At 49.4% G+C, this 21,878-nt stretch overlaps 1 protein-coding gene across 3 annotated transcripts in view; it reads right to left on the bottom strand.

Moving 5' to 3' along the window:
- The window catches only part of DNAJC3 (DnaJ heat shock protein family (Hsp40) member C3), a 315,586-nt gene that overhangs the window by 198,395 nt on the left and 95,313 nt on the right, over positions 1-21,878 (bottom strand). Inside the window, exon 1 of one of the 3 annotated variants that reach the window (XM_063953027.1) lies at positions 4,997-5,485. The exons of the other annotated variants lie outside the window; for them this stretch is intronic. Coding sequence (XP_063809097.1) covers positions 4,997-5,078 — 82 coding nt within the window. The 5' untranslated portion in view covers positions 5,079-5,485. Of the gene's footprint in view, positions 1-4,996; positions 5,486-21,878 lie in introns of those variants that run through there. 3 annotated transcript variants of the gene reach the window in all.

Here is a 21,878-nt window from a genome sequence, read left to right as displayed (position 1 = left end):
TGAATGCCGAATCTGCGGCCCTCTAGAAGATGAGCACTCTGCAACCACCACAGGAGGGACACCCTTGTCCTTGGTGACAGGGTTATCCGCTGATGCATCTGAAGATGCGACCCGGACCATTTGTCCAGCAGGTCCCACTGGAAAATTCTTGCGTGGAATCTGCCGAATGGGATTGCTTCGTAGGAAGCCACCATTTTTCCCAGAACCCTTGTGCATTGATGCACTGAGACTTGGCTCGGTTTTAGGAGGTTCCTGACTAGCTCGGATAACTCCCTGGCTTTCTCCTCCGGGAGAAACACCTTTTTCTGGACTGTGTCCAGGATCATCCCTAGGAACAGAAGACGAGTCGTCGGAACCAGCTGCGATTTTGGAATATTGAGAATCCAACCATGCTGCCGCAACACTACCTGAGATAGTGCTACACCGACCTCCAACTGTTCTCTGGATCTTACCCTTATCAGGAGATCGTCCAAGTAAGGGATAACTAAAACTCCCTTCCTTCGAAGGAGTATCATCATTTCGGCCATTACCTTGGTAAAGACCCGGGGTGCCGTGGACCATCCAAACGGCAGCGTCTGAAACTGATAGTGACAGTTCTGTACCACAAACCTGAGGTACCCTTGGTGAGAAGGGTAAATTGGGACATGAAGGTAAGCATCCTTGATGTCCCGAGACACCATGTAGTCCCCTTCTTCCAGGTTCGCAATCACTGCTCTGAGTGACTCCATCTTGAATTTGAACTTCTGTATGTAAGTGTTCAAAGATTTTAGATTTAAAATCGGTCTCACCGAGCCGTCCGGCTTCGGTACCACAACAGTGTGGAATAATACCCCTTTCCCTGTTGCAGGAGGGGTACCTTGATTATCACCTGCTGGGAATACAGCTTGTGAATGGCTTCCAAAACTGCCTCCATGTCGGAGGGAGACGTCGGTAAAGCCGACTTTAGGAAACGGCGAGGGGGAGACGTCTCGAATTCCAATTTTTTTTACCCCTGAGATACCACCTGAAGGATCCAGGGGTCTACTTGCGAGTGAGCCCACTGCGCGCTGAAATTCTTGAGACGGGCCCCCACCGTGCCTGAGTCCGCTTGTAAAGCCCCAGCGTCATGCTGAGGGCTTGGCAGAGGCGGGAGAGGGCTTCTGTTCCTGGGAACTGGCTGATTTCTGCAGCCTTTTTCCTCTCCCTCTGTCACGGGGCAGAAATGAGGAACATTTTGCCCGCTTGTCCTTATGGGAACGAAAGGACTGCGCCTGATAATACGGCGTCTTCTTATGTTGAGAGGCGACCTGGGGTAAAAACGTGGATTTCCCAGCTGTTGCCGTGGCCACCAGGTCTGAAAGACCGACCCCAAATAACTCCTCCCCTTTATAAGACAATACTTCCATATGCCGTTTGGAATCCGCATCACCTGACCACTGTCGTGTCCATAACCCTCTTCTGGCAGAAATGGACAACGTACTTACTCTTGATGCCAGTCGGCAAATATTCCGCCGTGCATCACGCATATATAGAAATGCATCTTTTAAATGCTCTATAGGCAATAATATACTGTCCCTATCTAGGGTATCAATATTTTCAGTCAGGGAATCCGACCACGCCAACCCAGCACTGCACATCCAGGCTGAGGCGATTGCTGGTCGCAGTATAACACCAGTATGTGTGTAAATACATTTTAGGATACCCTCCTGCTTTCTATCAGCAGGATCCTTAAGGGCGGCCATCTCAGGAGAGGGTAGAGCCCTTGTTTTGACAAGCGTGTGAGCGCTTTATCCACCCTAGGGGGTGTTTCCCAACGCACCCTAACCTCTGGCGGGAAAGGATATAATGCCAATAACTTTTTTATCGGGGGAAACCCACGCTTCATCACACACCTCATTTAATTTCTCAGATTCAGGAAAACTACAGGTAGTTTTTCCTCACCGAACATAATACCCCTTTTGGTGGTACTCGTATTATCAGAAATGTGTAAAACATTTTTCATTGCCTCAATCATGTAACGTGTGGCCCTACTGGAAGTCACATTTGTCTCTTCACCGTCGACACTGGAGTCAGTATCCGTGTCGGCGTCTGTATCTGCCATCTGAGGTAACGGGCGCTTTAGAGCCCCTGACGGCCTATGAGACGTCTGGACAGGCACAAGCTGAGTAGCCGGCTGTCTCATGTCAACCACTGTCTTTTGTAAAGAGCTGACACTGTTAATTCCTTCCAACAGTTCACCCACTCAGGTGTCGACCCCCTAGGGGGTGACATCCCTATTACAGGCAATTTGCTCCGCCTCCACATCATTTTCCTCCTCATACATGTCGACACAAACGTACCGACACACAGCACACACACAGGGAATGCTCTGATAGAGGACAGGACCCCACTAGCCCTTTGGGGAGACAAAGGGAGAGTTTGCCAGCACACACCAAAGCGCTATATATATACAGGGATAACCTTATATAAGTGTTTTTCCCCTTATAGCTGCTGTATTGTTAATACTGCGCCTAATTAGTGCCCCCCTCTCTTTTTTAACCCTTTCTGTAGTGTAGTGACTGCAGGGGAGAGCCAGGGGAGCTTCCCTCCAACGGAGCTGTGAGGGAAAATGGCGCCAGTGTGCTGAGGAGATAGGCTCCGCCCCTTTTTCGCGGACTTTTCTCCTGCTTTTTTATGGATTCTGGCAGGGGTTAAAATTCATCCATATAGCCCTGGGGGCTATATGTGATGTATTTTCGCCAGCCAAGGTGTTTTTATTGCTGCTCAGGGCGCCCCCCCCTAGCGCCCTGCACCCTCAGTGACCGAAGTGTGAAGTGTGCTGAGGAGCAATGGCGCACAGCTGCAGTGCTGTGCGCTACCTTAGTGAAGACAGGATGTCTTCTGCCGCCGATTTTCCGGACCTCTTCTTGCTTCTGGCTCTGTAAGGGGGCCGGCGGCGCGGCTCTGGGACCGGACTCCATGGCTGGGCCTGTGTTCGATCCCTCTGGAGCTAATGGTGTCCAGTAGCCTAAGAAGCCCAATCCACTCTGCACGCAGGTGAGTTCGCTTCTTCTCCCCTTAGTCCCTCGATGCAGTGAGCCTGTTGCCAGCAGGTCTCACTGAAAATAAAAAACCTAAAACTAAACTTTTCACTAAGCAGCTCAGGAGAGCCACCTAGTGTGCACCCTTCTCGTTCGGGCACAAAAATCTAACTGAGGCTTGGAGGAGGGTCATAGGGGGAGGAGCCAGTGCACACCAGGTAGTCCTAAAGCTTTACTTTTGTGCCCAGTCTCCTGCGGAGCCGCTATTCCCCATGGTCCTTACGGAGTCCCCAGCATCCACTAGGACGTCAGAGAAAATGCACCATTTCTGTGTCGACATTTCATCCATGTCGACCTAATAACTGTAGACCTAATGCATGTAGGTCTTCTATACCACACCCTAATTTTGATTCCACCATATAAGAAAATTAAATGTGAAACAGGTTGAATACTATTTATGGCCTCTATTATGTGCAACCACAATCAGCATACATCAGTGTGGATTATATATAATTAGGAACTAGATTTCTAAAATGCTGATATTGTTCACAGACATAGGTCGGCCCTGCAGCACAGCCGATGATGATAGATCATACAGATATATCGGTACATCTGCCTGTGTGTTTGGACGACCGTAGAATCCATTGAACATGATGTCACAAGTGGGCGGGCACATACAAATGGGTCTGCTGGACAGACATATTGGGCGCATGATTGGTGCGTATGCAGAAGATTCGTTGTGCATAAGCCTTACCAAACTTTAGTTTCATCAGCCACAGAGATATTAGGGGGGGGGGAGGTTACTGATACAGAATCACAGTCAGTGGGGAGTGCAGGTGACGGGTGGTAGTCATGTGACCGCCGGTCAGCTGACCGACAGTCACATGACCTCCTCCGTGAGCCCGACGGCTCACTATCCCGATGGTCGGCATGCCGACCAACAGGGACTATTTCCACTCGTGGTTGTCCACGACACCCATAGAGTGGGAATAGAACCCGTGGCGACCGCAGGTCGCCACCGAGCCCGCAGCGTGGCGAGCGCAGCGAGCCTGCAAGGGGCTTGCTGCACTCGCCCCTCCCCGCCGGGATCCCGGCGTCGGTATGCTGCCGGGATCCCGGCGTCGGTAAGGTGACCGGCGGTCAGGAGACCGCCGGTCACCCGTACTACACCCCAGGTGACTAGTAGTATATTATGACAGCAGAGATGAGCGGGTTCAGTGTGTTAGGATGACATGTTCAGCATGTCAACAATGATGAAATGTCAACAAGGCATTATTGAGGTAACCCTAACCTTGCTATTCTCACCATGCTGGCATTTCACATTCTGGGATTGATATTATGAATGACCACATACAGAAATAAGCCAAACACAATGTTCTATAGCAGAGAAAACCAAATTGACATAGCCAAGGGGTAACGTGTCAGTTAACCATCAGCACTTACCACACTTACTAAGCAGTAATAAGAGTGGAGAAGTGAGCCAGTGGAGAAATTTCCCCATCAACCAATCAGCAGCTCTGTATCATTTTATAATATGCAAATTATAGGTGTTACCTCAGTGCTGATTGGTTGATGGGGAAATTTCTCCACTGGCTCACTTCTCCACCCTTATCACTGCTTAGTAAATGTACCCCTCAGGTGGAGAGAGTGGAGAAATGAGCCAGTGGAGAAGTTTTTGACCATGGCAACCAATCAGCATTGAGGTAACATTTATCAAATTAATTTTCTAAAATTATAAACAGCAGCTGATTGGCTCGCTTTTCCACTGCTTCATACACAGTGTGCCTACTGCTGGTGTGCAGGGCTGTTAGCTGACACCTACTGTATACAGTGCACCTGTAAACAGTGGAATACAAGCTCTTATGGATACGCAAGTAGCAGTAGCTGAGGAGGGAAAGGATAGAGGCTGCCACAGCCACACTCAGCAAGTCTCTCTGCCTGGCTTATGGTTAACACAACTGACATCATGAGGCACAGGGGGCTCAGCTGCTGCTTACCTTCATACTGCAGATCTAGCAGCACCAGCAGGAAGGGGAAGAAGGACAGGAGCCTGCGGGCACAGGCGCTGGGGGACACCATGCCGGGGCACAGGAGGGAGCAGTGACAGCAGCAGGCTAGCTCCGAGGTGTCGCAGTGTACGGCCAGCTGCTGCTTCCTATACAGTCACAGCAATAACTGTCCAGCACCAGTTCAACTAGTTCCCAGTAAGTTCAGCCCTGGTCGTGGTGAGCTGTGATTGGAAGTAGCGGGGAAGAGGCCGCCTCTGTCTCCCCATTGGAGAACGTGGAGCATCGGCCGGAGAGAGGACGTGCTGGAGACGGGCGCCGGGTGCTCCGCCTCTTCCCATCTGCTTCCTGCTCGGTCATTCTGGGGACAGCGGCCGGCTCCCTGTAGCAGCTGCTGCTGATCCTCACGTAGAACCCAGTCAGCGCAGGCGTCCCCCTGTGTGACTGTCCCTGGCTACACAGCGGCCGTTCTGCTCCCTCTCACAACTAATCTACTGTAACTTTCTTTCATAGCGTGCTGCTTTCGGCCCCCTGGGAAGCCCGGCCCGCTGCATGCCGGCTCATTTATGAAGCAGAGACTGCCCTCCTGTGGTTTCTGTTTTCTCCTAAGAGAACGGGTTATTATCACCGCCTATTCATTGGCAGAGCAGGCATACAGCGATAATTGCGATCTCTTGTCATCTTTATTTTCTCTTACGCCCTAGAGGATGCTGGGGACTCCGTAAGGACCATGGGGATAGATGGGCTCCGCAGGAGACATGGGCACTAAAAAGAACTTTAGATATGGGTGTGCACTGGCTCCTCCCTCTTTGCCCCTCCTCCAGACCTCAGTTTGATACTGTGCCCAGAGGAGACTGGGTGCATTACAGGGAGCTCTCCTGAGTTTCCTGAAAATAAATAATTTTTGTTGGGTTTATTTATTTTCAGGGAGCACTGCTGGCAACAGGCTCCCTGCATCGTGGGACTAAGGAGAGAGAAGCAGAGCTACTTAGCTGTTAGGCTCTGCTTCTTAGGCTACTGGACACCATTAGCTCCAGAGGGAGTCGGAACGCAGGTCTTTCCTAGCTGTTCGTCCCGAAGCCGCGCTGCCGTCCTCCTCACAGAGCCGGAAGATTGAAGCCGGGTGAGTATAAGAAGAAGGAAGACTTCAGAGGCGGCAGAAGACTTCAGATCTTCATAGAGGTAACGCTGCGCGCCATTGCTCCCACACAACACACACGGCAGGCACTGTAAGGGTGCAGGGCGCAGGGGGGGCACCCTGGGCAGCAATTTAAACCTCTGTTCTGGCTATATAGGACATATATGGGCTCTGCACTGTATAGTCTAATATCCCCCGCCAGTTTTAAACGAAATCGAGCTGGACCGAAGCCCGACGCTGAGGGGGCGGAGCTTGATCCTCAGCACTCACCAGCGCCATTTTCTCCACAGCACACCGCTGAGAAGCTGGCTCCCTGGACTCTCCCCTGCTGAACACGGTGACAGAGGGTTGGAAAGAAGGGGGGGGGCACATAATTTGGCGCAGTGTTATATATTTAAGAAATAAAGCGCTATCTGGGTAATTTTTTTCCCTGGGTCATTGGCCCTGGGTGTGTGCTGGCATACTCTCTCTCTCTCTGTCTCTCCAAAGGGCCTTGTGAGGGAACTGTCTCCAGATAGAGAATTCCCTGAGTGTGTGGTGTGTCGGTACGCGTGTGTCGGCATGTCTGAAGCAGAAGGCTCTTCTAGGGAGGAGGTGGAGCAAATGAGTGTGGTGTCTCCGTCGGCAACGCCGACACCTGACTGGTTGGATATGTGGAATGTTTTAAATGCAAATTTGAATTTATTGCACAAAAGGTTGGACAAAGCTGAGTCCAGGGACTGTACAGGGACTGTAGCCCTGCCTTTGACTATGTCACAGGGACCTTCTGGTTCTCAAAAGCGTCCACTATTCCAAATAGTAGACACTGATACCGACATGGATTCTGATTCCAGTGTCGATTACGATGATGCAAAGTTGCAGCCAAAATTGGCTAAAAGTATTCATTATATGATTATTGCTATAAAAGAGGTGTTGCATATCACGGATGAACCCTCTGTCCCTGAGGTAACCTTTCCTCCATCTCATGAGCTGAACAAATTATTTGAAAAGGCTTGGGAATCTCAAGACTGCAGATTCCCAAAAGGATTCTTATGGCGTATCCTTTCCCGGCTAAGGTGGGAATCCTCCCCAAGGGTGGACAAAGCGTTGACACGCTTATCCAAAAAGGTAGCGCTGCCATCTCAAGATACGGCAACCCTCAAGGATCCTGCTGATCGCAGGCAGGAGACTACCTTGAAGTCTATTTACACACATACTGGTACCTTACTCAGACCGGCGATAGCGTCGGCTTTGGTTTGTAGTTCTGTAGCGGCGTGGACAGATACCTTATCTGCTGATATAGATTCGCTGGATAAGGAAACCGTTTTATTGACCCTGGGTCATATTAAAGATGCTGTCCTATATATGAGAGATGCTCAGAGAGACATTGGCCTACTGGGTTCCAGAGCCAATGCTATGGCGATTTCAGCTAGGCGAGCCCTATGGACCCGACAATGGACGGGCGATGCCGACTCGAAGAGGCATATGGAGGTTTTACCTTACAAGGGTGAGGAATTATTTGGGGAAGGTCTCACGGACCTAGTTTCCACGGCTACGGCAGGTAAATCAACTTTTTTGCCTTATGTTTCCTCACAGCCTAAGAAAACGCCACATTATCAGATGCAGTTCTTTCGGTCGCATAAACCCAAGAGAGTGCGGGGATCTTCCTTTCTTGCCAGAGGTAAGGGCAAGGGGAAAAAGCTGCCAGCCACAGCTAGTTCCCAGGAGCAGAAGTCCTCCCCGGCCTCTACAAAATCCACCGCATGACGCTGGGACTCCGCTGAGGGAGTCTGCCCCAGTGGGTGCACGTCTTCGACTTATCAGCCACGTCTGGGTTCAATCACAGGTGGACCCCTGGGCAATAGAAATTGTTTCCCAGGGTTACAAGCTGGAATTCGAAGAGGTGCCTCCTCACCGGTTTTTCAAATCGGCCCTGCCGGCTTCTCCCCCAGAGAGGGAGATAGTGTTAAAGGCTATTCAAAAATTGAGTCTTCAACAAGTGGTGGTCAAAGTCCCCTTGCTGCAGCAGGGGATGGGGTATTACTCAACCCTGTTTGTAGTCCCGAAACCTGACGGTTCGGTCAGGCCCATTTTGAATTTAAAATCCTTAAACCTGTACTTAAAAAGGTTCAAGTTCAAGATGGAGTCGCTCAGAGCGGTCATCGCCAGCCTGGAAGGGGGGGATTATATGGTGTCCCTGGACATAAAGGATGCATACCTTCATGTCCCCATATATCCGCCTCATCAGGCGTTCCTGAAGTTTGCTGTACAGGATTGTCATTACCAATTTCAGGCGTTGCCGTTTGGGCTTTCCACAGCCCCGAGGATTTTCACCAATGTAATGGCGGAAATGATGGTGCTCCTGCGCAAGCAGGGTGTCACAATTATCCCGTACTTGGACGATCTCCTAATAAAAGCGAGATCGAGAGAACAGTTGCTGAACAGCATATCACTCTCCCTGAGGGTGTTGCAACAGCACGGCTGAATTCTCAATATCCCGAAGTCACAGTTGATTCCAACGACTCGTTTGCCCTTCTTAGGCATGATTCTGGATACAGACCAGAAAAGGGTTTATCTTCCGATAGAAAAGGCCCAAAAACTCATGTCTTTGGTCAGGGACCTATTGAAGCAACGAGGGTGTCGGTGCATCACTGCACTCAAGTTCTGGGAAAGATGGTGGCGACTTACGAGGCTATTCCATTCGGCAAGTTCCATGCGAGAACGTTTCAGTGGGACCTTCTGGACAAGTGGTCCGGGTCACATCTACAGATTCATCAGATGATCACCCTGTCCCCCAGGGCCAGGGTATCTCTCCTGTGGTGGCTGCAGAGTGCTCACCTTCTGGAGGGTCGCAAGTTCGGCATTCAGGACTGGGTTCTGGTAACCACGGACGCGAGCCTCCGAGGTTGGGGTGCAGTCACACAGGGAAGAAACTTCCAGGGTCTCTGGTCAAGCCAGGAGGCTTGTCTTCACATCAACGTATTGGAGTTGAGGGCCATATACAATGCCCTTCGACAAGCGGAAAATTTGCTTCGCGACCTACCAGTTCTGATCTAGTCAGACAACATCACCGCAGTGGCCCATGTAAACCGCCAAGGCGGAACAAAGAGCAGAGTGGCAATGGCGGAAGCCACCAGGATTCTTCGCTGGGCGGAAAATCATGTAAGCGCCCTGACAGCAGTCTTCATTCCGGGAGTAGACAACTGGGAAGCAGACTTTCTCAGCAGACACGATCTACATCCAGGAGAGTGGGGACTTCATCAGGAAGTCTTCGCAGAGATTGCAAGTTGGTGGGGACTGCCTCAGATAGACATGATGGCATCACGCCTCAACATGAAACTACCGAAGTATTGCGCCAGGTCGAGGGACCCTCAGGCGGTGGCGGTGGACGCCCTGGTGACTCCATGGGCATTTCAGTCGGTCTATGTGTTCCCTCCTCTTCCGCTCATCTCAAAGATATTGAGAATCATAAGACGAAGAGGAGTACAGACAATTCTCATTGTTCCAGATTGGCCGCGAAGGGCCTGGTATCCGGATCTGCAGGAAATGCTCACAGAAGATCCGTGGCCCCTTCCTCTCAGAGAGGACTTGTTACAACAGGGGCCCTGTCTGTTCCAAGACTTACCGCGGCTACGTTTGACGGCATGGCGGTTAAACGCCGGATCCTAGCGGAAAAGGGCATTCCGGATGAGGTCATTCCTACTCTGATAAAGGCTAGGAAAGACGTGACAGCGAAACATTATCACCGTATATGGAGAAAGTACGTATCTTGGTGTGAGTCCAGGAATGCTCCTCCGGAAGAATTCCATTTGGGCCGTTTCCTTCACTTCCTACAAACGGGAGTGAATTTGGGCCTAAAATTAGGCTCTATTAAGGTTCAGATTTCGTCCCTATCCATTTTCTTTCAGAAGGAATTGGCTTCTCTCCCAGAAGTCCAGACTTTTGTGAAGGGCGTGCTGCATATCCAGCCTCCTTTTGTACCTCCAGTGGCACCCTGGGACCTTAACGTGGTGTTGCGGTTCCTTAAGTCTCACTGGTTTGAACCACTTAAAACGGTGGAATTAAAATATCTCACTTGGAAAGTGGTCATGTTGTTGGCCTTGGCATCGGCAAGGCGAATGTCGGAGTTGGCGGCTTTATCTCACAAAAGCCCCTATCTGATTGTCCCTGTGGATAGAACAGAGTTGCGGACTCGTCCTCAATTTTTGCCCAAGGTGGTTTCTTTTCATATGAACCAACCTATTGTGGTACCTGTGGCTACACGGGACTTGGAGGATTCCGAGTCCCTTGATGTGGTCATGGCATTGAAAATTTATGTGGCCAGAACGGCCCGGGTTAGGAAAACAGAGGCACTGTTTGTCCTGTATGCAGCCGACAAGGTTGGCGCTCCTGCTTCGAAGCAGACTATTGCTCGCTGGATCTGTAACACGATTCAGCAGGCTCATTCTACGGCTGGATTGCCGTTACCAAATTCTGTAAAGGCCCATTCCACTAGGAAGGTGGGCTCTTCTTGGGCGGCTGCCCGAGGTGTCTCGGCTTTACAGCTGTGCCGAGCTGCTACTTGGTCGGGTTCAAACACCTTTGCAAAGTTCTACAAGTTTGATACCCTGGCTGATGAGGACCTCATGTTTGCTCAATCGGTGCTGCAGAGTCATCCGCACTCTCCCGCCCGTTTTGGAGCTTTGGTATAATCCCCATTATCCTTACGGAGTCCCCAGAATCCTCTAGGACGTAAAAGAAAATAAGATTTTAAACCTACCGGTAAATCTTTTTCTCCTAGTCCGTAGAGGATGCTGGGCGCCCGTCCCAGTGCGGACTACATCTGCAAGACTTGTATATAGTTTTTGCTTACTTAAGGGTTATGTTACAGTTTTGATCAGTCTCGGTCTGATGCTGTTTGGTTTCATGCTGTTAACTGGTTCGTATATTTCATGTTATACGGTGTGGATGGTGTGGGCTGGTATGAATCTTGCCCTTAGATTAACAAAAATCCTTTCCTCGTACTGTCCGTCTCCTCTGGGCACAGTTTCTCTAACTGAGGTCTGGAGGAGGGGCATAGAGGGAGGAGCCAGTGCACACCCAGTCTTTAGAGTGCCCATGTCTCCTGCGGAGCCCGTCTATACCCCCATGGTCCTTACGGAGTCCCCAGCATCCTCTACGGACTAGGAGAAAAAGATTTACCGGTAGGTTTAAAATCTTATTTTTTGTTCTACAGTGACCGGGATGTCTGTTCAATTTAAAAAGCATTAGTTTAAGCCTACTGTAGCTCCCATCATTTTAGAACTGGAGATGGTCTATTTACTAATGAGCCCTACACACTTTGCGATCTGCAGCCGAGCTGCCCGAAGGCGGATACGGGTGACCCGGGGGGGGGGCAGTGACGGGGGACCAGCGGTGAACGAGAGCAGGGCCACGCATAGCTCATCGCTGGTGCCTCCACACTGAAAGATATGAACGGTATCTCGTTCATATCTCAGTATTATCGCCCAGTGTGTAGGGCCCATTAGCCTTGGATGAAGATAAAGTGGACGGAGATAAAGTACCAGCCAATAGGCTCCTAACTGCCATGTCACAGGCTGGGTTTGAAAAATGACAGTTAGGAGGTGAATGGCTGGTACTTTATCTCCGTGCACTTTATCTCCGTCCACGGCTTAGTAAATGGACAGTGAAAAAAGTGGAGATACAGATCAGTGAAGAAGTTGACCATGGCAACCAATCAGCATCTCCCTTACATTTTATAGAATGTACTTGATAAAGGCTTCCTTCAAAGCTAATTAGTTGCCATAGGCAACTTCTCCACTGGTCCTTTTTTGCCACTCTTCTCTGCTTCATGAATAGACCCCTGTGTCTTTGGGAAGGGTAGATGCTAGATCTATGTGGGCCAAAGGACCTCTGATGTCACAGCAATGTGACCAGCAATGGGAGGGGCAAGGTAGGTGGGCTAGCATTCCTGGTGGCTATCTATTGGGAATAGTAGCATGTGGCGAGCAAACCACCATGCCTGAAGCGTGGCGAGCGAAGCAAGTCCGCAAGGGTACAACTTGAGCCGAACGTGCTCCTCCCCTGCCATCCAGAGGGCACATGGCTGTGATGTCAGAGCTCTTTAAGCCCACTTGAATTTAGACACAACCCTTTGGGAATGTGTGCACCCAGGAATGAGGGCATGACCACAGGACAAAGGTTTGTGGCCTTGTGGGAAACGCTGCATCTGTGAGTCATGCCCCTGTTTTTGGCAGCTGAGAGCTGCTGGGCATTTTCCCTTTCTCTAGTGAATAGACTCCCCGCAGAGCTGCATCCCATGGCTGGTGCCTAAAAGAAAAACTGTCCTACCATAATCAGGACGGTTGGGAGGTAAAAAGCATTGCTTTCCATCATAAGGTAACTAATGACACCACTTGCCCTGGGCAGCCCGTCAGCCTGCTTCAAAACAAGACAAGCCTGCTGCATGACGGGGTGGGACTCCAGGGCGGGAGGCCGACTTCTACAGTTCGCCCAGGTCTGGTTAAAAACTACTTCAGACACTTGGGTACTGGAAGTTGTCTCTCATGGGTACGTTGTCTCCTTCAAGAGACGTCCCCCTCACCAGTTCTGCACTACAGTACTCCCTTCGGATCCGTTGAAGGTGCAGGCTCTGCAAACGGTGGTAGGTTCACTCCTGGGTACAGGAGTGGTTGTGCCGGTACCTCAGTCCCAGCGTGCAGAGGCTATTATTCAACCCTGTTTCTAATGCAGAAAACCAATGGGTCTTGTCGGCCTATACTCAACCTCAAATCACTGAACAAGTTTGTGAGGGTAACCAAGTTTCATATGGAAACGGGCTCAATCGTGCTGGCTATGGAACCCGGAGATTACATGGTATCCCTGGATATACAGGATGCTTATCTGCATATTCCTATTGCCATATCACATCAGCAGTTCCTGCGGTTTGCTATTGGCAACAGTCACCACCAATACCAGGCTCTGCCATTCAGACTGGCCACGGCTCCTCGGATCTTCACCAAGGTTATGGACATGATGACGGTGCACCTCTGTCGCCAGGGAGTCAGAATCCAGCCATACTTGTACGACCTGCTGATTCTGGCGAGTTCCCACAATGTCATCTACAATTGATGCTGAATTGCTTACAAGCCCACTAATGGCTGATCAACTGGAAGAAGTCCTCGCTGGTGTCGATTCACTCGGCAATGCAAGTACTTGGCCTGATGGTTTCGACGTTCGACATGGTGGAGTACGCTCAGTTTCATTCCCGCCCTCTACAACGATTAATTCTTGCCAAGTGGGACGGCCTGCCTCATCGGATCTTGTTGACTCCGGAGGTTCGTTTGTCGCTGACCTGGTAGCTCCAGGACTAGCAATTGAGCAGGGGCCATCCCTTCTGGATCCCCGACTGGGCCCTCCTGATGACAGATGCCAGTCTGAGGGGATGGGGAGCGGTGTTCGAGGAACACTCTCTTCAGGGTCGGTCGACCAAGGAAAAATTACTCCTCCTGATAAATATCCTTGAGCTGAGAGCAGTGTTCAATGCATTATCACTTCCCGTGCCTCTGGTATGGAACAGACCGGTTCAGTTATAGTCAGACAATGCCACGACAGTGGCATACATAAACCACCAAGGCGGCACTCAAAGCCGCATGGCTATGAAGTAAGAGTCAAAAATCCTTTGTTGGGCAGAACGCCATCTGCCAAGTATATCGGTAGTGTTCATTCCGAGGGGGCCTGAACTGGGAAGCGGACTACTTCAGTCGCCAGGACGTACACGCCGGAGAGTGGTCTTCATCCAGAAGACTTTCAACTAGTGGACAGGTGGGGTCTACCGGACGTAGACCCCATGGCGTCTCGACACAATCGCAAGGTTCTGGTCTTTTGATCAAGAACTAGGGACCCTCTAGCAGCGTTCGTGGATGCACTAGCAATTCCATGGAACTTTCGGCTGCCTTACGTGTTCCCTCCAGTGTCACTCCTGCCCAGGGTTCTACGGAAGTTCAAACAGGAAGGAGGAATGCTGCTTCTAATTTCTCCAGCGTGGCCCAGAAGGCATTGGTTCTCAGACCTGCAGGGTCTATCAACAGGGCATCCCCTGTTCCTCAACGACTAGACCTCCTCGTACAGGGCCCTTGTCTCTAACCAGACCTGGCCAGAATGGCTTTGACGGCGTGGCTATTGAAATATCACTCCTGAGAGCCAAAGGATTTTGGTACCCTCTAGTGTCGTGAGAATGTGGTTCTACATGAATAACATCTGCCTTCTCTTTTACCTGCTCCTTCCTCAACGACTAGACCTCCTCGTACAGGGCCCTTGTCTCTAACCAGACCTGGCCAGAATGGCTTTGACGGCGTGGCTATTGAAATATCACTCCTGAGAGCCAGAGGATTTTCAGAGGCGGTTATTCAAACTATGTTGAAAGGCCGCAAACCGGCCTCTGCCCGGATTTAATACAGGGTTTGGAATTCTTACTTCACCAGGTGTGCTGAGACGAATTATGATGTCCATAGATTCAGAGCTTCCAGAATACTGGCTTTTCGGCAAAGAGGCCTGGACTTAGGTCTTCGTCTGGCCTCCCTCAGGGTTCATATATCTGCCTTGTCGGTTTGGTTTAAGAGAAAAATTGCCTCTATACCTGATGTTCAAACGTTCATTCAGGGCATTATTCAGATTCAGCCTCCCTATGTCCCTCCTGTGGCTCCATGGGATTTGTCTGTTGTGCTGAATACCCTGCAAGAGTCTCCATTTGAACTTCTTGAATCGATGAACCTTAAACGGCTCATGGCCAAGGTCCTGTTCTTGCTGGCTATTGCCTCTGCAAGATGTGTGTCGGACTTAGGTGCTTTGTCCTGTCATCCACCCTTTCTCATTTTCCACCAGGACCGGGCAGTTCTACGAACTTGCCCACGTTATTTGCCTAAGGTGGTGTCATCTTTTCACTTTAACCAAGAGATTGTGGTTCTGGCCTTTGTCTCTTCATATTTATCTCCCAAAGAACGTTCTTTGGATGTGGTTAGGGCTTTCTGTATATATGTGGAAAGGACTGCCTCTATCAGGAGGTCAGATGTCCTTTTTGTACTGTTTGGTTTTCGCAAACGTGGCTGGCCTGCGAATAAGCAAACCTTGGCCAGATGGATTAGAATGGTGATTGCACAAGCCTATGTGCAGGCTGGACTCCCAGCTCCTGCTGCAGTTAAAGCCCATTCTACTCGGGTCTGTTGGACCTTCTTGGGTGGCCCGCTGTGGCGCGTCTCCAGAACAATTGTACAAGGCGGCTACATGGTCCTCAGTGAACACATTTATTAGGTTCTATGCCTTTGATACTTCCGCCTCCCAGGAGCCTTCCTTTGGACGCCGGGTTCTCTTACCCGCTAAGGTGCGTCCACTCCCTTGAGGAACTACTTTAGGACATCCCCAATGTTTCCCTGTGGAAACCAATGTACCCTGCTGCAGAAAAGGAGAGTAATGGTAGACTTACCATTGTTAACTCTCTTTCTGTGAAGTGCATTGGGTTCCACAGGGCGTCCACACTGACGCACTTAGCTTCTTTGGGTTGTATGGCATTAGCCGCTGGTACCCTCTAGTGTCGTGAGAATGTGGTTCTACATGAATAACATCTGCCTTCTCTTTTACCTGCTCCTGCATTGTACTGGTTAACGAAACTGAGCTCTCAGTGCCTGGAGGCGGGGTTATAGAGGAGGTCCCAATGTGTCCTGGGATGCATTATATAGGGAAGTGGCTTGTTCAAGGCATGAGAGAGAGGAGAAAGAAGCGAGTCGAACAGGGAGGATAGAGAATTTGTGTCCGTAGCCTCAATGTTACACTTAGTGATGGTAGCTTTAGGAGGTAGAGATGGAGAAGCAGAATTAGATAAGTTAACAGAGAGCAGGTGGTGGTCAGGGAGGGAAATAGGGGAGTTGGAGAAAAGAAGAGTTATGGTAGACTTACCATTGTTAACTCTTTCTGCGAGGTACATTGGGTTCCACAGGGAAACATCGGGGTGTAGAGTGGATCTTGATCCAGAGGCATCAACAGGCTAAAGCTTTAGGCTGTCCCAGGATGCATTGGGGCCTCCTCTATAACCCCGCCTCCAGGCACTGTGAACTCAATTTCGTTAACCAGTCCAATGCAGGAGCAAGCAAGAGAGACGGTAGATGTTAGTCACATAGAACCACATTCTCACGACAGGATAGGGTACCAGCGGCTAATGCCATACAACCCAAAGAAGCTAAGTGCGTCATGGTGGGCGCCCTGTGGAACCCAATGTACCTCGCAGAAAGAGAGTTAACAATGGTAAGTCTACCATAACTCTGTTTTTGCAGCAGGTTACATTGGTTTCCACAGGCAAACATCGGGGATGTCCTAAAGCAGTTCCTCAAGGGAGGGGACGCGCCTTAGTGGGTATGAGTGCCTGGCCTCCAAAGGAAGCATCCTGGAAGGTGGAAGTATCAAAGGCATAGAACCTAATAATTGTGTTCACAGAGGACCATGTAACCGCCTTGCACAATTATTCTGCGGACGCACCACGGCGAGCTGCCCAAGGAGGTACGACAGACTGAGTAGAATGGGAATTAATAGCAGCAGGAGTTGGGAGTCCAGCCTGTGCATAAGTTTGTGCAATCACCAATCTAATCCATCTGACATAGGTTTGCTTATTCACAGGCCAGCCACGTTTGTGAAAACCAAACAAGATAAAAAGGGAGCCTGACCTCCTGATAGAGACAGTCCTCTATATACGGAGAGCCCATACCACATCCAAAGACTGCTCTTTGGGGGACAAATCAGAAGAGATAAAGGCCGGAACCACAATCTCTTGGTTAAGGTGAAAAGATGACGCCACCTTAGGTAAATAACCTGGGTGAGTTCTAAGAACTGCCCGGTCACGATGAAATATTAGAAAGGGTGGACGACAGGACAAAGTGCCTAAGTCCAACACCCTCGTAGCAGAGCCAATAGCCAGTAAAAACAAGACCTTGGCCGTGAGCCATTTAAGATTCACCGTCTCAAGAGGTTCAAATGGAGACTTGCAGAGCATTCAGGACAACAGCCAGATCCCATGGAGCCACAGGAGGGATATAGAGATGCTGAATCCGTAAGACACCCTGAGTGAATGTATGAACATCATGTATAGATGCAATTTTTCTCTGAAACCATACTGACAAGGCAGATATGTGAACCTTGAGGGAAGCCAGACGAAGAGTCGAGGCCTCTTTGCGGAAAAGCCAGAATTCTGGAAGTTCTGAATCTGTGTGCATCATAATTCTTATCGGCACACCAGGTGAAGTAAGAATTCCAGACCCTGTAATAAATCCGAGCTGAAGCCGGTTTACGGGCTTTTAACATAGTTTTGATGACTGCCTCAGAGACCCTGGAAAGGAGTGACACTGGAGGGAACACGTAGGGCAGCCGAAAGTTCCATGGAAATGCCAGTGCGTCCACGAACGCTGCTTGAGTATCCCTGGTCCTTGATCCAAAGACCGGAACCTTGTGATTGTGTTGAGACGCCATCAGCTCTATGTCTGGTAGGCCCCACGTGTCCACTAGGAGTTGAAAGACTTCTAGATGTAGACTCCACTCTCCGGCATGCACGTCCTGGCGAATAAGGAAGTCCGGTTTCCCAGTTTAGGGTGCACGGAATGAACACTGATGATATTGCTGGCAAATGGTGTTCCGCCCAACAAAGGATTTTTGACACTTCCATCATAGCCATGTGGCTTTGAGTGCCGCCTTGATGGTTTATGTATGCAACCGTAGTGGCATTGCCATCAGGGTAGAACAATATATCTAACGAAGCACATATGATCTTTTAGTATACAAGAAGGACTTAGGGAACAAACCCTTTAATTGACTAGGTTAAACTGGAGATTGGAAGTAAGGGTTCGGATAACTAAGCCCCATTTCAAAAGAACCTTTCTGTCATGCAACACCCATATATAGATCTTTTTCAGCTATTAATATTGTAAAACTATTCTGCTGTTTAATATATATTTATTATCTCACCAATCACTAAGGCAACAGTATCTATATCAAGCCATATATTATCCAGACTCAAAAGGAATTATTTAGTCTACAATGTGTCATCAGGGAAAACGTAGACATTAAACATCGCATAAATATGGTTTTACAACAGGAGCAACATTTATCGCACTTCTAGGGGACAGACAAAGCAGATTGTCTAGTTAATTGATAATTTAACAGCACGATAACGCTAACAGCACTTCTAACCCTTTAAGGACAAACACACCTATTACAAGTTGCTATGGAGATGGCTAAACAAATAGAGAACTCAGCCACTCTCAGTAAATACAATGTTACCACCAGCCAATACAGCCTGCTAGACATTTTTGATGGACAGTTGACAAAACCAATCAGGGATTGAGACAGGGACGAATGAATGAAGATCCCGCCCCTACACCAAGTTTAAAACCCTCAAGGCATGGACATTCTAAATTGCAAACTCCCAGAGGAAGGCCAGACCCGGCTGAAACGCGTTGGAGGACATGAAGGGAAACAACTACATCAAAGCGGTCAGTGGATACAAGAGGAACCCCAGAGCACCGACGACGAGCTTGCAGCAGCAGCGCAGCAAGACGGGTAAGTGAGTGCAGGCGGACGGGCGGCGAGGAGGGAGACTTCAGGTGCGGCTCGAGAAGTGGGTTTGTGCGCCTCGCTGTGGATTCCCGGACAGGTTCCACAGCGGCGCACCCTCTCCACGGACTTAAGATCAGCACGAGGAAGGTAGCGGCTCACGGTGAGCTAGTGCTGACCGCCATCAGCTGACCAGTCCAGAGCCCCTCCAGAATCCCGGCGCAGACCCGCACCCGGACTCCTCACGAACACGGCCGCAACGGTAAGGACCTATATCCACTAGACCACAACAGAGACACGGGACGCCAGTCTCTTTTTCTCACTAAGGATCAAAGACTATTTATTCGATTTAAATTATCACTAGGATAAGGACATTTTAAAGTCATTTCTCTTTGCATCAAAAAGGACACTTTCAATAGAAAGAGATTGTTGGACTTGCATTTAAGAGAAGGACGGCATTTGGGCTTTTCTTGGAAACACCTAACCCTGTGCAATTATTAATCATTAAAACACCTTATGGTTATACTTTTTTTCACCCACTGGCATTATTATTTATCCTAATTTAAGAAATAACACGGGTAGCTCCAATTCAGACAGGTGGAGACTTTAAACATTAGGGGTAGAGCGCAGTTCAACTTTTTACATTGTGTTTTTTGCATTGTGTATCAGTTCTTTAAGTAGCATTGTCTGACCGTAATTGAACCGGCCTGTTCTGTACCAGAAGCAGGCCGAGAGTCAATGCATTGAACATCGCCCGCAACTCCAGAATGTTTATTGGGAGGAGTGACTCCTCCATGGTCCAGCGACCCTGAAAAGACTGTTGCTCCAACACTTCAAACCATCCCCTCAGACTGGCATCCATTGTCAGCAGGACCCAGTCGGGGATCCAGAAGGGGCTGCCCCTGCTCAATTGCTGGTCCTGTAGCCACCAGGCCAGTGACAGATAAACCTCCAGAGTCAAAGTGATCATGTGAGATCTGATCCGATGAGGTAGGCCGTCCCACTTGGAAAGGATTAACCTCTGCAGAGGACAAGAATGAAATTAAGCGTACCACACAATGTCGAATGCCAACACCATCAGGCCAAGTACTTGCATCGCCGAGTGTATCGACACTCTGAGGCAACAAAGGAAGCATCTTATCCTCTCTTAAAGTCTCAGGACTTTTTCTGGAGACAGAAACAGTAGTTGACTGTGTGTGTCCAGGAGTGCCCCCAGGTGCATCATGCTCTGAGCTGGGATCAGCGAGGATTCCTTTCAATTTATGAACCACCCGTGGGCTTGTAAGAAGCTTACGGTCAGTTGTAGATGACTGAGAAGGACATTGTGGGAGTTTGACAGAATCAGCAAGTCGTCCAGATACGGCAGGTTCCTGACTCCCTGGCGATGGAGATGGGCTGTCATTACGGTCATGACGTTGGTGAAGATCCGAGGATCCATAGCCAGTCCAAATGGCAGAAACTGGAACTGATAGTGGAGGTTGCCAAAAAGCAAACTGCAGATACTGCTGATGCGACATGGCAATAGGTATATGCAGGTACGCATCCTGTGTATCCATGGATACCACAAATTCTCCGTGTTTCATAGCCAGTATAATTGAGCGCAGTGTTTCCATACGGAACTTGGACACTCTCACAAACTTGTTCAGGGAGAGGCCCGTCCCTTCATGCGGCAAGCTTGTCTTGTTTAGAAGCAGGCTGACGGGCCGCCCAGGACTGCTTTGCCTTGGGTTTAGTGGTTTTGGGAGCACAAGATTGTTTCGGGTATACAGTACCTGACCTTTTGCTTTCCCTTGAGGCCGAAAGGAACGAAAAGTGGTACCTTTAGCCATCTGTCCAGAATGATTAGTATTTGGGAGAAAGGCGGTCTTAGCAGCCGCCAATTCAGACACAATTTTATTTAGGTCTTCCCCAAACAAAATGTCGCCCTTAAAGGGGAGTACCTCCAAGGTCTTTTTGGAGTCTAGGTCTACCTTCCATGACCTCAACCACAGAATACGGCGAGCCAGGACAGACGCCTTGGCTGCCAACACACCCGCCTCAGAGGACGCCTCCTGAATGTAATAGGCGACGGTGGTAATGTGAGACAGGTATTGTCTGGCATTGTCAGATATATCCTCGGCCAGCTCTTCCTCTAATTCCTGACCCATGCTTCAATTCCTTTTGCAGCCCAATAGGCCACAATAGTGGGTCTATGTACAGCACCTGTAAGGGAGTAAATAGATATCAGGCATCCATCCACACATTTATCTGTTGGTTCCTTCTGTGAAGTGACAGTGGTGACAGGCAGAGTGGACGACACCACTAGGCGGGTGACATGAGAATCCACCTGCGGTGAATTTTCCCACCTGTTGCATAACTCTGCAGGGAGAGGATAGCGAGCCAAGGCCTGTTTAGACAGAGGGAATTTCTTCCCTGGATAAGGCCAGGGCTCCTGCCTGATGTCCACCAAATGGTCAGAATGGGGTAATAGATTTTTAACCACCTTCTTCTGTTTAAACATATCAGTTTTCTTAGCCACAGTAGTGGAATCCTCATCATCAGTGATTTGCTTAATAGCAACCACAAGTGTAGGAACATCAATTTGCAATGGAGAATCCTCGTCAGAAACACCTGATTCAGTGTCTGACAGGACAGTATGCTCCCCCTCCTCTTCAGATAAAACATCTGAGAGATTTGTGGATTGTGAGGAATGTCACGCTCGGCGTAAGTTGGTGTTCCGACAACCGAGTTTTGGCTGAAGGGACAGCTATCTGTGAGGAAAGTAAATGAGGCGGCTGAATGTAATTCCTCCTCATGGGGTGGAAGCCAAACTAAGTGTTAATGTTGGCCAGAGGGCGTAAAGAAAAGGAGGACTTCATAGGAAGATAACTGTCGTTTTAATGAATAATCAGGCTGTACACGAATGTTGGAGAAATAGAAGAAACTGGAAGAATTAGATTCTATGGTTAAATGACTTGAAGAGTGAAGCTGAAGAACTCCGGTAAAGAAGAACTGAACTTTGGACTTTGAAAAAATGAAGATAGGTGGTTTGTGATTGAAAGACGAGGCTGAAGAACTTGGACTTTGAAGAAATGAAGACTGTGGCTTGTGACTGAAAGATGAGGCTGAAGAACTTGGACTTTGAAGAAATTAAGACGTCTGCGGGAACCGCTGTTAGCACCTGGAGCTCCTCTACGACCTGGGACC

This window comes from Pseudophryne corroboree, chromosome 2 (assembly GCF_028390025.1).
Source record: "Pseudophryne corroboree isolate aPseCor3 chromosome 2, aPseCor3.hap2, whole genome shotgun sequence".
In the NCBI taxonomy this organism is placed as follows: Eukaryota; Metazoa; Chordata; class Amphibia; order Anura; family Myobatrachidae; genus Pseudophryne; species Pseudophryne corroboree.
This window is presented reverse-complemented; position numbering and strand designations above follow the sequence as displayed.